This window comes from Pygocentrus nattereri, chromosome 4 (assembly GCF_015220715.1).
Source record: "Pygocentrus nattereri isolate fPygNat1 chromosome 4, fPygNat1.pri, whole genome shotgun sequence".
NCBI lineage: Eukaryota > Metazoa > Chordata > Actinopteri > Characiformes > Serrasalmidae > Pygocentrus > Pygocentrus nattereri.
The window spans coordinates 3240773-3253824 of record NC_051214.1 but is presented as its reverse complement, the minus strand read 5'-3'; the positions used below and the strand labels follow the sequence as shown (position 1 = coordinate 3253824).

The 13052-nt window shown below is 46.9% G+C and overlaps 1 protein-coding gene across 27 annotated transcripts in view; it reads left to right on the top strand.

Annotated features, from left to right (window-relative positions):
- The window catches only part of epb41l2 (erythrocyte membrane protein band 4.1 like 2), a 136947-nt gene that overhangs the window by 52733 nt on the left and 71162 nt on the right, over positions 1-13052 (top strand). For all 27 annotated transcript variants that reach the window (XR_005130179.1, XM_037537590.1, XM_037537589.1 and 24 more), the window contains 2 exons: positions 738-1181; positions 2135-2299. Coding sequence is in view for 26 of the 27 variants with exons in the window: in XM_037537590.1 (XP_037393487.1) it covers positions 738-1181; positions 2135-2299 (609 nt within the window). In the remaining variant the exon portion in view is untranslated. The remainder of the gene's footprint in view (positions 1-737; positions 1182-2134; positions 2300-13052) is intronic.

Sequence of the window (13052 nt, the reverse complement as noted above, 5' to 3'; positions counted from 1 at the left end):
GCCTTGTCCTTCCACTCACTGGCCGCTTTATCAGAAACACCCGCCTTGTCCTTCCACTCACTGGCCGCTTCATCAGAAACACCCGCCTTGTCCTTCCACTCACTGGCCGCTTCATCAGAAACACCCGCCTTGTCCTTCCACTCACTGGCCGCTTCATCAGAAACACCCGCCTTGTCCTTCCACTCACTGACCGCTTTATCAGAAACACCCGCCCACCTTGTCCTTCCACTCACTGGCCATTTTATCAGAAACACCCACCCACCTTGTCCTTCTACTCACTGGCCACTTTATCAGAAACACCTACCTTATAGCTACACTATTTATGGGGTTAAATTATAGACTGTGGGCCGTCTGTTGCTGCAGTTTATCAGCCCCCCTTTTATCCAGTTCATCATTGGTCATTGGTCAGTTTCTGACCACAGAACTGCTGTGGAGATATTTGCACAGCAGTGACACTAACATAGTAGTATGTGTGGTGCTGCTACAAGTGTGTCAGGCACAGTGGTGTTCCTGGCAGTTGCTTGGTTGCGGGTGGACCGCCATCCAAAATCGGCCATTCAAGAGTGGCTCTGTGGTCAGAAACCGAGAGTTAATGAAGGGCTGTAGGACGTCTAACACAAGCTACGCCTGACCAGATGGGTCCCAGTCTCTAACTGTACACCAGTCAGGAGGGGTTTCTGATGAAGTGGTCTGTAAGAATATTTCATTTGACGGATATTTCATCTCTCTTGTTTCAGAACACGGAGGCGGAGCCGGAGGCGGAGCCAGAGGCGGAGCCTGCAAGCCCGCCCCCGTCCAGCGGGCAGAAGAAAGAGAAGGGCATCTCTCGCTTTCTGCCTCCATGGCTTAAACGACAGAAATCCCACAGCCAGGTGGAGCCCAAAGAAAGCTCCACCTCCAGTGACGCACCCAGCCAACCACTGACCGAGACGCAGGAAGAGGAGGAGAAAGTACAGGAGGAAGCACAGAAAGGAAAGGACGAGACGGGAAAAGCGCCAGAGGAGGTGGAGAACGGACCGGAAGGAGTGGGAAAAGAGCAAGAAGAGGCAGGGCCAAAGGAAGAGACGAAGGCAGCGTCTCCAGTCGTAGAGCAGCCAGTGGAAGCAAAGGAGGTGAAAGAGGAGGCGAAGGTAGAGGAGGTGCAAGCAGAGAATAACTCCGTTGGCAGCGTGGAAACGCAGGTGAGTGACCTCAGAAGGAATGTCAGGATAGTGCCTGTTCATTGGCGCACACAGAGTTTTGTGTTTGAGGGCGGGGCTAAACTGCTGTAGGTTGAATGGGTGGGGCTAAACTGCTGTAGGCTGAAAGGGCGGGGCTAAACTGCTATAGGCTGAATGGGCGGAGCTAAACTGCTGTACGCTGACTGGGTGGGGCTAAACTGCTATAGGCTGAATGGGTGGGGCTAAACTGCTATACGCTGAATGGGCGGGTCTAAACTGCTGTAGGCTGAAAGGGCGGGGCTTAACTTATCTAAGCTGAATGGGTGGTGCACAACTGATTTAACTCCATGATGGAGAGACGAGTGTGTAGAATGGATGGAATGATGGAGGAGAGCGAGGTGGATAAAAAGATGGACAGGTGTAAGGATAGATGAATAGAGGGATAGATAGATGGATATGCTTTATTGACAGATGGATAGAGAGATGTGGGATGGATGGACAGATGGAGGGATGGATTGACGGCCATAGGGATGGGTGTGTTTGCTTTAGCGATCCCAGACGGAAGTAGTATTTGATTGTATACGTCGTTTATGGTGAGTGTTTAATGCAAACAGGTCATCTTAGTTTGTACGTCCGTCTGGTTCTACTGGACGAACAGCTGTAGACGCCGAGTCCCCACAATGTGATCTATTAGTGTTCTAGCTGCAGAACCGCCTCCGTATTTACAGTCCAGTCGCCCCCCCCCACCTCATTTTTTAACTCTGAATCCGCCCTGTGACCTCATCTCCCAGCGATCCGCTCCAGTGGAAAACATGTGCTGGAGAGAGGATTGTAGTGACTTCGGACGACGCCACACTTTCACATCTTTACTCCAGCAGACCAGGACGACCTGACGTCTTCTGCCCTGCAGACTCTGTGCTTCAGAAACGCTCTCACTCTGCCTTTCTGACTGACCCCTGCTTCTCTGTCTGCAGCCTGTGAAGGAGGAGAAAGAGCGGGTTTCGGAGGAGAAGAAGGGAGAGAAAGGAGCAGAAGAGGAGAGCGGCGGTCTGTCTCCTCTGAAACTGGGAAAGAAAATGAAGATCGTGGTGTGTCACGTGACCCTGCTGGACGGCAGCCAGTTCTCCTGCGAGGTGGAGGTAAGAGTCTCTGAGCGTCACGCTGCCCGTGGGCGTGTGCTTCTTTGTCGGTTTGTCGTTTCTTTGGTACTATATTAAAGCATGAGCTTCTGGTTTATGTGAAGGAAAACATTATTACATGTTAATATTTGAGCCTGGCCACTTTGTTAGAAACCCCTTCCTCGTAGCTCCACCTTGCTGGTGCACAGTTAGAGAGTGTAGGTCATCGGTTGATGCCCTCTTTCTGTTCCCCATCTTCTGGCCCTTCATCAGTGGTCAGTTTCTGACCACAGATCCGCACTTGGCTGGATATTTTGGGACCAACGCCCAAATAATGTCTGGATGAGAGCGGCCATGTGATCAGAAACTGACCGGTGATGAATGAGGTGGATGTGGCGGCAACAGATGGACTGCAGTCTGTAACTGTACATGTACACGGTGCAGCTATAGTAGGTGTTTCTAATAAAGTGGCCAGTGAGTGGAAGCACAAGGTGAGCGTTTCTAATAAAGTGGCCAGTGAGTGGAAGCACAAGGTGGGTGTTTCTAATAAAGTGGCCAGTGAGTGGAAGCACAAGACAGGTGTTTCTAATAAAGTGGCCAGTGAGTGGAAGCACAAGGTGAGCGTTTCTAATAAAGTGGCCAGTGAGTGGAAGCACAAGACAGGTGTTTCTAATAAAGTGGCCACTGAGTGGAAGCACAAGGTGAGCGTTTCTAATAAAGTGGCCAGTGAGTGGAAGCACAAGGTGGGTGTTTCTAATAAAGTGGCCAGTGAGTGGAAGCACAAGACAGGTGTTTCTAATAAAGTGGCCAGTGAGTGGAAGCACAAGACAGGTGTTTCTAATAAAGTGGCCACTGAGTGGAAGCACAAGGTGAGCGTTTCTAATAAAGTGGCCAGTGAGTGGAAGCACAAGACAGGTGTTTCTAATAAAGTGGCCAGTGAGTGGAAGCACAAGACAGGTGTTTCTAATAAAGTGGCCACTGAGTGGAAGCACAAGGTGAGCGTTTCTAATAAAGTGGCCAGTGAGTGGAAGCACAAGACAGGTGTTTCTAATAAAGTGGCCAGTGAGTGGAAGCACAAGGTGAGCGTTTCTAATAAAGTGGCCAGTGAGTGGAAGCACAAGACAGGTGTTTCTAATAAAGTGGCCACTGAGTGGTTCTCACTCCTCCCCTTTCGTCCCCATTGCTCACTAGCAGCTCAACAGAGTCGCAGCATGTCACACCGAGAGATACGAGTTCTAGTTCATCGGATAACGGAGTTGTGGGAAGAAATCATTTTATTTGATTATATTAATGAAAAACATCCAAATCACTTCCTCTCCCCACAAGGGACCCTGCAGAAGGAGGTCATAACCCTTTGTGCCTTTAGTAATAGTTTGGAGTCGTTTCTGTGTGCAGATGTGATGCATGTGGACGGGAGGAGCTGATGTTTGCTAGTAGATGTAATCTGGGTGTGTCTGGCGGTGTGTATGTCGTTTCTGCTGTGTGTGTGTGTGTGTGTGTGTGTGTGTGTGTGTGTGTGTGTGTGTGTGTGTTCCTCTGGCCTTTGTACTCTCCCTCCAGGCAACCACAACACATTAACGTTTTATTGCAGCTGTTGGTTTTCAGCCCAGCCTGAATGGCAGGAAGGCGGTCATCGATACTGATATTAAGGAGTTAAAAGTTCAGATAATTGATCAGCCCATATGAACGGCACTGACTTTGCTTGGGGTTTTTATTTATTTATTTATTTATTTATTTAGGTAAAATGCTTAAGGCAAATTCAATATTGTGTTGAAGTAACTGGCACTGTGTGTATTTTATCATGTTTTTATCATCCTCTACTGTCATGTGTTCATTAAAATGAATACAGTTGCATTATTGGATGTGCTGTCTTTGGCTGGCATGTTCAGTTGCTTGTGAACACAAATAGCTGATCAGCCAATCACACGGCCGCAGCTCACTGCATTTAGGCCTGTAGAGGTGGTCAAGACGACTTGCTGAAGTGCAGACCGAGCATCAGAACGGGGAAGAAAGGGGATTTAAGGGACTTTGAACGTGGCGTGGTTGTTGGTGCCAGACGGGCTGGTCTGAGTATTTCAGAACCTGCTGATCTGCTGGGATTTTCACACACAACCATCTCTAGGGTTTACAGAGAACGGTCCGAAAAAGAGGAAATATCCAGTGAGCGGTCAGTTGTGTGGACGAAAATGCCTTGTTGATGTGAGAGGTCAGAGGAGAATGGGCAGACTGGTTCCAGATGATAGAAAGACAGCAGGAACTCAAATAACCAACCAGAATCTCTGAGGAACGTTTCCAACACCTTGTTGAAAGCCATTTAAAAAAAAAAAAAACTAAGTCTAACAAGTGGATGAAGCTTTTCTCTGAGTTTGAATAGTTTGGGGGGGAATCTCCCAACTAAATGAGCACCGAGAGTCCTGATATCCCACCTCGTCCCTAGTCGGTCAGTCGGTCTGTGTGTTTGTTGTTGTGTGTGTTCAGTAGTAATGCTCTAATGCGATTGGTCAGATTGCTGAGTGAGCACTTAACTGGTTAAATGTTGAAGCTGATGGATGTGACCTTTGACCCCCTGGTGGTTGTGTGCAGGGTGTTAAGTGGATGCCCTGCGGGGGGATCGTCTGGTGCTGTGTACCCCCCAAGAGGGGTGGGGGTGGGGGGGGATTAAAGGGGGATCCGGGAGCTTCTGCGGATTAAACCCCCAACAGCTGCTGCAGAAAACACTGCAGACACGTGGAGGAACGCTGTAGACCTGCTGTGTGTGGGAGTCTGAGTGTGTGTGTGTGTGTGTGTGAGTGAGAGTGTGAATGTGTGTGTGTGTGTGTGTGTGTGTGTATATACACACACACACACACACACACACACACACACACACACACACACACACACACACGATTTAATAAAAAACATGCACGGTTCCTGATGGTTTTATGTCATACCAATAAATCTGTTCAGTCGATTGATTTACGGGACCCCAGTGTATGTGTGGGCTGGTAATTGTGCTGATACAGTGTTGCGGACCCCCGGCTCTGCTCCGAGCTGCTGTTTTAACAGGCCCGGCTTTGTCTCCCGCCGAAAGGCTGAGGCATCACTAAACGCTTTTGTTCGAGCCGATCCGGCCGGAACGCGCACGTTTACTGGGAGCGAGCTGCGGCGCTGCTACTGTCTGTAACCGCATCAGCCTGAACCAGCCGGAACAAAGAGCTCCCATCATTAAAGCCTCATTTGGACGGAGCGCAGAGCTCCCAAACACAGCGGGAACAATAGAGGAGCGACAGAGCGGGGGGTGTAGCGCCGTGACCCGCCATCAGTTCCCACCAAACAGATAGCAGCACTCTGCACTCAGAGGGGCTGGGGCAGGTGTGTGGGTGTAGTAACGTGCATGTATCGGTCCGGGACGGGGGTCACAACCCAAGTGTTAAGAAGAGCCATTCAACAGAAATCAATCCGCCTCCGGAGCCACACTTTATTCCCATTTTACCATCTTGGCTGTGAATGTGTCTCCGTGGGTGCTGATGTGCTGGAATAGACTAAAAACTATAATATAAACTAAAACTCAGACGGACTTTGCTCTGCTTTAGTCTTCAGCTCAGCTACAGCCGCTTTTCTCGCATCTCCAGCAGGAAACTTTTCCTCTAAACTAGATCAGTTTCTAGTAAAACGTCTCTCAACGTTCCTCTTTTTACGAGGCTGAAGTCGCTTCTCATTCTCCAGCTTCTTGTTCAAATTTTCCCGTTCCACCTTAAACGGTGCCTGAGGTGCCAGAATGTAACTGCTGCACCGTTTAAGGTGGAACGGGAAAATTTGAGAAGCTGGTGAATGAGAAACTTTAGCCTCGGGACTTTTAATGTTTCAGTATCAGGAAACCAGCTGGAATGACTATAAACACTAATCAGTCCATCCGTCTCCAGATTATCGATGTTCGTCTTAAATCTCTCTCTTTGCCGTTTCGTAGCTACTAGCTGGGCGAGACGGTCGTCTGTGTTGCTATGGTGACCAGCCGTCTGCGCTGATCTTCAGGGTTAAAGGGTGAATCAGCAGTTCTACATTAACTCCAGCGTTTAAGACCATTTACTGTTAAACTGAGTTGAAGGATCAGCAGAGCTTTATTTTACTGTAGAGGAGGATTATTTTATTATTACCTGCTGATCTGATTCAGCTGTGGAGCCACGACAGGGCAGTGAAAGAGCTGCATGTTCCCGACTTCTGATTTGAGTGTTGGCCATTGATAGTTTAACACGCCCGTCTTCTGTCCTCAGATGCGCTCTCTCTCTCCCTCTCTCCCTCTCTCTCTCTCTCTCTCTCTCTCTCTCTCTCTCTCTCTCCCTCTCTCCCTCTCTCTCTCTCTCTCTCTCTCTCTCTCTCTCTCTCTCTCTCTCTCCCTCTCTCTCCCTCTCTCCCCCTCTCTCTTTCCCCCCTCTCTCTTTCCCCCTCTCTCTCTTTCCCTCTCTCTTTCCCTCTCTCTCCCCCCTCTCTCTTTCCCTCACTCTTTCCCTCTCTCTCCCTCTTTCCCCCTCTCTCCCTCTCTCCCTCTCTCGCTTTCCTTCTCTCTTTGCATTTTATTTCCCTTTCTCTCTCTCTTTGCCATTCCTCTGTCTGTCTGATAAACAATATTGTCCTGAAATGCTCTCTTTCGTTTTCTTTCTCTCTCTCTCTCTCTCTCTCTCTCTCTCTCTGCCTTTCTGTTTCTTTCTGTTCTTTACTCTCTCTTCTCTCTTTGAACCTTCTCTTTGCTCTGTCTTTCTCGCTCGCTCCTTCTCTCTCTCTCTCTCTCTCTCTCTCTCTCTCTCTCTCTCTCTCTCTCTCTCTCTCTCTCATTATGCTCTGAGTGTGTTACTATAGTAACGCCTCTTGATGTGCTCTGGTGTCGGTGGTTTTAGGGGCAGCAGGTGTGTGTGTTTGTGTTTGAGCATGTTTGTCCTGATGTGACGTCCACGGAGGTTCGTTAAGGGTGCAGACATGGTCGGAGTTTCCCTCTGAAATCTTAATTCATCAGTTTTCTTTTTCTCATGACATTGAATGTAATTTCTCGGCTTTCAGACTACTCAAATAATTAGTCTTGAGCGTTGACTAATTTCTAAAAGTTTGACCCTAAATTAGGGAAGGAGCTTCACTTCCAGCTCCTCAGAGAACCTGCAGACACGCCTCCAGAGCTCAGTCTGAGAAGCTGGTTCATTTTCTGAAGTGACCAATCCAGTTCAGTGGTGTTGAGGTCTGGACTCTGGGGCGGTCAGTCCACCGTCCAGCTTCTTTGTTTGAGGTGTCCGTCTCCTTTTCTCAGTGAGGTTCTTCTTGATCAGCTACACGTCCTTTCAGACCCACAGCGCTGAGTGGTCTTCTCACAGTGGAAGGATGGACAGAAACACCTGTGGATGTTTTCAGATCTGAAGCAGCTTGATCTTCTCCTCTCTCTCAAAGATCAAATCTTTAGGTGCTTTTTTATCTGATTGGGGGCAGTTTTGGGGGCAACCAGCTCTTCCAGGTGGTTGTTAGGAGCCTCATTTTCTCTGTTGCTTTTAGTTACATATTTTCCTTTCATGTCCTTCTTCATTACCAAGTAGATTATCTTGCCTCATCTCAGAAACATCTCCAGAAAAGTGAATCGTTTGCACTTAATGGGCGTTTTTGCTTAAAATGAGATAAAAGCTTGGTGGTCTCTGACTTTTCTGCAGTGCTGTGTTAATTCTATCTATCTATTTATTTATCTATTTATTTATTTAGTGCTGAAAGATGTGAAAGATAAGCAGATTGTGTGCGTTAGTCCCCTGAGCTTTCTGACTGATGGAAAAGCCTCAAATCTTCTGGCCGTAATGTCCCGTGTTCATGGTGCTGTGTATCTTTTCCTAATGCACTCTCATGTGTCTGGCCGTGTTTGGCTTCTGCCTGATCAATAGAGTGCCGCTCTTCCCAGAATCCATTAGTGTATGTATTTACCCGTTTCTAATGGTCACTGCCTGGTTGTTACTGAAGTGTCTTTGACTTTGTCGTGCTGGTCCAGCAAAAGCAGCATTTACAGACAATTATCCTCCATAATAGTCAGTTCCGATTGACTGGTTTGCTTGTTCATGTGTTCCACACAGTCGCTCTGACAGACTGTAATACACTACAGGAAGCGTAGGGGGCGATACGGCTTCTACTGTTTCATTTAAAAAGCTCTATAATGTTCATATGATCCACACAGTCGCTCTGACAGACTGTAATACACTACAGGAAGCGTAGGGGGCGATACGGCTTCTACTGTTTCACTAAAAAAGCTCTATAATGTTCATATGATCCACACAGTCGCTCTGACAGACTGTAATACACTACAGGAAGCGTAGGGGGCGATACGGCTTCTACTGTTTCATTTAAAAAGCTCTATAATGTTCATATGATCCACACAGTCGCTCTGACAGACTGTAATACACTACAGGAAGCGTAGGGGGCGATACGGCTTCTACTGTTTCATTTAAAAAGCTCTATAATGTTCATATGATCCACACAGTCGCTCTGACAGACTGTAATACACTACAGGAAGCGTAGGGGGCGATACGGCTTCTACTGTTTCATTTAAAAAGCTCTATAATGTTCATATGATCCACACAGTCGCTCTGACAGACTGTAATACACTACAGGAAGCGTAGGGGGCGATACAGCTTCTACTGTTTCATTTAAAAAGCTCTATAATGTTCATATGATCCACACAGTCGCTCTGACAGACTGTAATACACTACAGGAAGCGTAGGGGGCGATACGGCTTCTACTGTTTCATTTAAAAAGCTCTATAATGTTCATATGATCCACACAGTCGCTCTGACAGACTGTAATACACTACAGGAAGCGTAGGGGGCGATACGGCTTCTACTGTTTCATTTAAAAAGCTCTATAATGTTCATATGATCCACACAGTCGCTCTGACAGACTGTAATACACTACAGGAAGCGTAGGGGGCGATACGGCTTCTACTGTTTCATTTAAAAAGCTCTATAATGTTCATATGATCCACACAGTCGCTCTGACAGACTGTAATACACTACAGGAAGCGTAGGGGGCGATACGGCTTCTACTGTTTCATTTAAAAAGCTCTATAATGTTCATGTGATCCACACAGCCGCTCTGACAGACTGTAATACACTACAGGAAGCGTAGGGGGCGATACGGCTTCTACTGTTTCATTTAAAAAGCTCTATAATGTTCATGTGATCCACACAGTCGCTCTGACAGACTGTAATACACTACAGGAAGCGTAGGGGGCGATACGGCTTCTACTGTTTCATTTAAAAAGCTCTATAATGTTCATGTGATCCACACAGTCCCTCTGACAGACTGCAATACACTACAGGAAGCGTAGGGGGCGATACGGCTTCTACTGTTTCATTTAAAAAGCTCTATAATGTTCATATGATCCACACAGCCGCTCTGACAGACTGCAATACACTACAGGAAGCGTAGGGGGCGATACGGCTTCTACTGTTTCATTTAAAAAGCTCTATAATGTTCATATGATCCACACAGCCGCTCTGACAGACTGTAATACTCTACAGGAAGCGTAGGGGGCGATACGGCTTCTACTGTTTCATTTAAAAAGCTCTATAATGTTCATATGATCCACACAGCCGCTCTGACAGACTGTAATACACTACAGGAAGCGTAGGGGGCGATACGGCTTCTACTGTTTCATTTAAAAAGCTCTATAATGTTCATATGATCCACACAGCCGCTCTGACAGACTGTAATACACTACAGGAAGCGTAGGGGGCGATACGGCTTCTACTGTTTCATTTAAAAAGCTCTATAATGTTCATATGATCCACACAGCCGCTCTGACAGACTGTAATACACTACAGGAAGCGTAGGGGGCGATACGGCTTCTAGTGTTTCATTTAAAAAGCTCTATAATGTTCATATGATCCACACAGTCGCTCTGACAGACTGTAATACACTACAGGAAGCGTAGGGGGCGATACGGCTTCTAGTGTTTCATTTAAAAAGCTCTATAATGTTCATATGATCCACACAGTCGCTCTGACAGACTGTAATACACTACAGGAAGCGTAGGGGGCGATACAGCTTCTACTGTTTTATTTAAAAAGCTCTATAATATTCACATGATCCACACAGTCGCTCTGACAGACTGTAATACACTACAGGAAGCGTAGGGGGCGATACGGCTTCTACTGTTTCATTTAAAAAGCTCTATAATGTTCATATGATCCACACAGTCGCTCTGACAGACTGTAATACACTACAGGAAGCGTAGGGGGCGATACGGCTTCTACTGTTTCATTTAAAAAGCTCTATAATGTTCATATGATCCACACAGTCGCTCTGACAGACTGTAATACACTACAGGAAGCGTAGGGGGCGATACGGCTTCTACTGTTTCATTTAAAAAGCTCTATAATGTTCATATGATCCACACAGTCGCTCTGACAGACTGTAATACACTACAGGAAGCGTAGGGGGCGATACGGCTTCTACTGTTTCATTTAAAAAGCTCTATAATGTTCATATGATCCACACAGTCGCTCTGACAGACTGTAATACACTACAGGAAGCGTAGGGGGCGATACGGCTTCTACTGTTTCATTTAAAAAGCTCTATAATGTTCATATGATCCACACAGTCGCTCTGACAGACTGTAATACACTACAGGAAGCGTAGGGGGCGATACGGCTTCTACTGTTTCATTTATAAAGCTCTATAATGTTCATATGATCCACACAGTCGCTCTGACAGACTGTAATACACTACAGGAAGCGTAGGGGGCGATACGGCTTCTACTGTTTCATTTAAAAAGCTCTATAATGTTCATATGATCCACACAGTCGCTCTGACAGACTGTAATACACTACAGGAAGCGTAGGGGGCGATACGGCTTCTACTGTTTCATTTATAAAGCTCTATAATGTTCATATGATCCACACAGTCGCTCTGACAGACTGTAATACACTACAGGAAGCGTAGGGGGCGATACGGCTTCTACTGTTTCATTTAAAAAGCTCTATAATGTTCATATGATCCACACAGTCGCTCTGACAGACTGTAATACACTACAGGAAGCGTAGGGGGCGATACGGCTTCTACTGTTTCATTTAAAAAGCTCTATAATGTTCATATGATCCACACAGCCGCTCTGACAGACTGTAATACACTACAGGAAGCGTAGGGGGCGATACGGCTTCTACTGTTTCATTTAAAAAGCTCTATAATGTTCATATGATCCACAAAGTCGCTCTGACAGACTGTAATACACTACAGGAAGCGTAGGGGGCGATACGGCTTCTACTGTTTCATTTAAAAAGCTCTATAATGTTCATATGATCCACACAGTCGCTCTGACAGACTGTAGGTTTAGGGATCTGAACCGTCACGCCAGAGAGATCAGATCTGAGCAAAAATTGGATTTGAGCAATGAGGCTTGCAATATGAATGTATCCGTAGTGGCTCAGGTTGGATTTGATTTTTGTGTCCACACAGCTCTAAAAACATCAGATTTGAGTCACATTAGGGCAAGTCAGATTCGGGCCACTGCAGCCTGGTAATGTGAACGTAGCCTTAGGCTTTGAAGTGACCGCACCCTCTTCACGCCGAGCTCGAACACGTTCTGGGTGATGAGCCCGGCTGTCAGTCAGTGAAGCTTCATGATGCTCCTGTGATGCTGGCGAAGATGAAGCTGATCCTCCGGGAGCGACTGTGCGTTCTTTGGCAGTTGTGATTGTTTACCTCTGGATGACCCACTAAGCAGCCTGACTCTCTGTTCTCTTGCATATTCAGGTCAGTTTTGGAGCTGATCTGTTCCGGCTGATATTGCGTGCAGGTCCCATTTAAAAGATGATATGAAAAGCCAAATGAAGAAATCGGATTTGGTGAGAAAATCAAATTTGGGCCATTTTTACCTGCTGTGTGAAGGCGGCCTAAGTAACCCAGCAAGCAGGCAGGTAGTGCCTTTTAAAACCTACACGCCCTGCTGTCTCTCCCAGCGCTCAGGTCTACACTGTCCCCTCTAACAGTGCTCTATTGTCGAAAAAGAGGAACTCCTGTAAAAGCCTCAGTGTCTGAGTGAGTGTGCGGAGACGGACGCCAATCGTCCCCCAGCTGTCTGCTGTCCTTTGGCCTCCAAACGCGGAAAATGCCACACATTTTCTTTCCTCTTCTCACTTTTTCCCATTCTCTGTCTGTTTCTCATAAAGCTGAAGTGCAGGGTCATTGTTCTGACTGGGGGGTCATTGTTCTGGCATGGGAGGGGTGGGGGGGTGTCGTTGTGCTGGAGGCTAAGATTCTTACACACAGCAAAGAGAAAGAGACACATAATTGCTTCTATGTATGACGTTTCAGACGGCATTTGGCCTCCTCATTCCTCAGGAGTCACACAGACACCAGACCAGCTGAAACGTCTCCCTTCAGGATGGTGAGATAGGAACCAGGCGTCGCCATGACTACAACACAAATACAGACACTATATTTACTATCCAGAACCACCAGAGAACCTACACAAGACTTCTGAGCTCATATGGAATGTCGATGATGGAAAATAGTGGAAAATCTGGAATAATGAGTTTTCTTTGGGGACTATTTTGCCGCACAGCGCCCTGCATGTCTCCCTCCACCATGAATGGAGTTGAAGTTCTCTAAACTCTCATAAAACAGCGTCTCAGTCGTCAGGCAGTGAATTCAGAACCAGTTCATGTAGGAACTTTCTGTAGGAGCTTTTAGAGGGACGTCTGGTTCCCATCACCACCACTGTGAGGAGCTTTTAGAGGGACGTCTGGTTCCCATCACCACCACTGGGAAGAGCTCT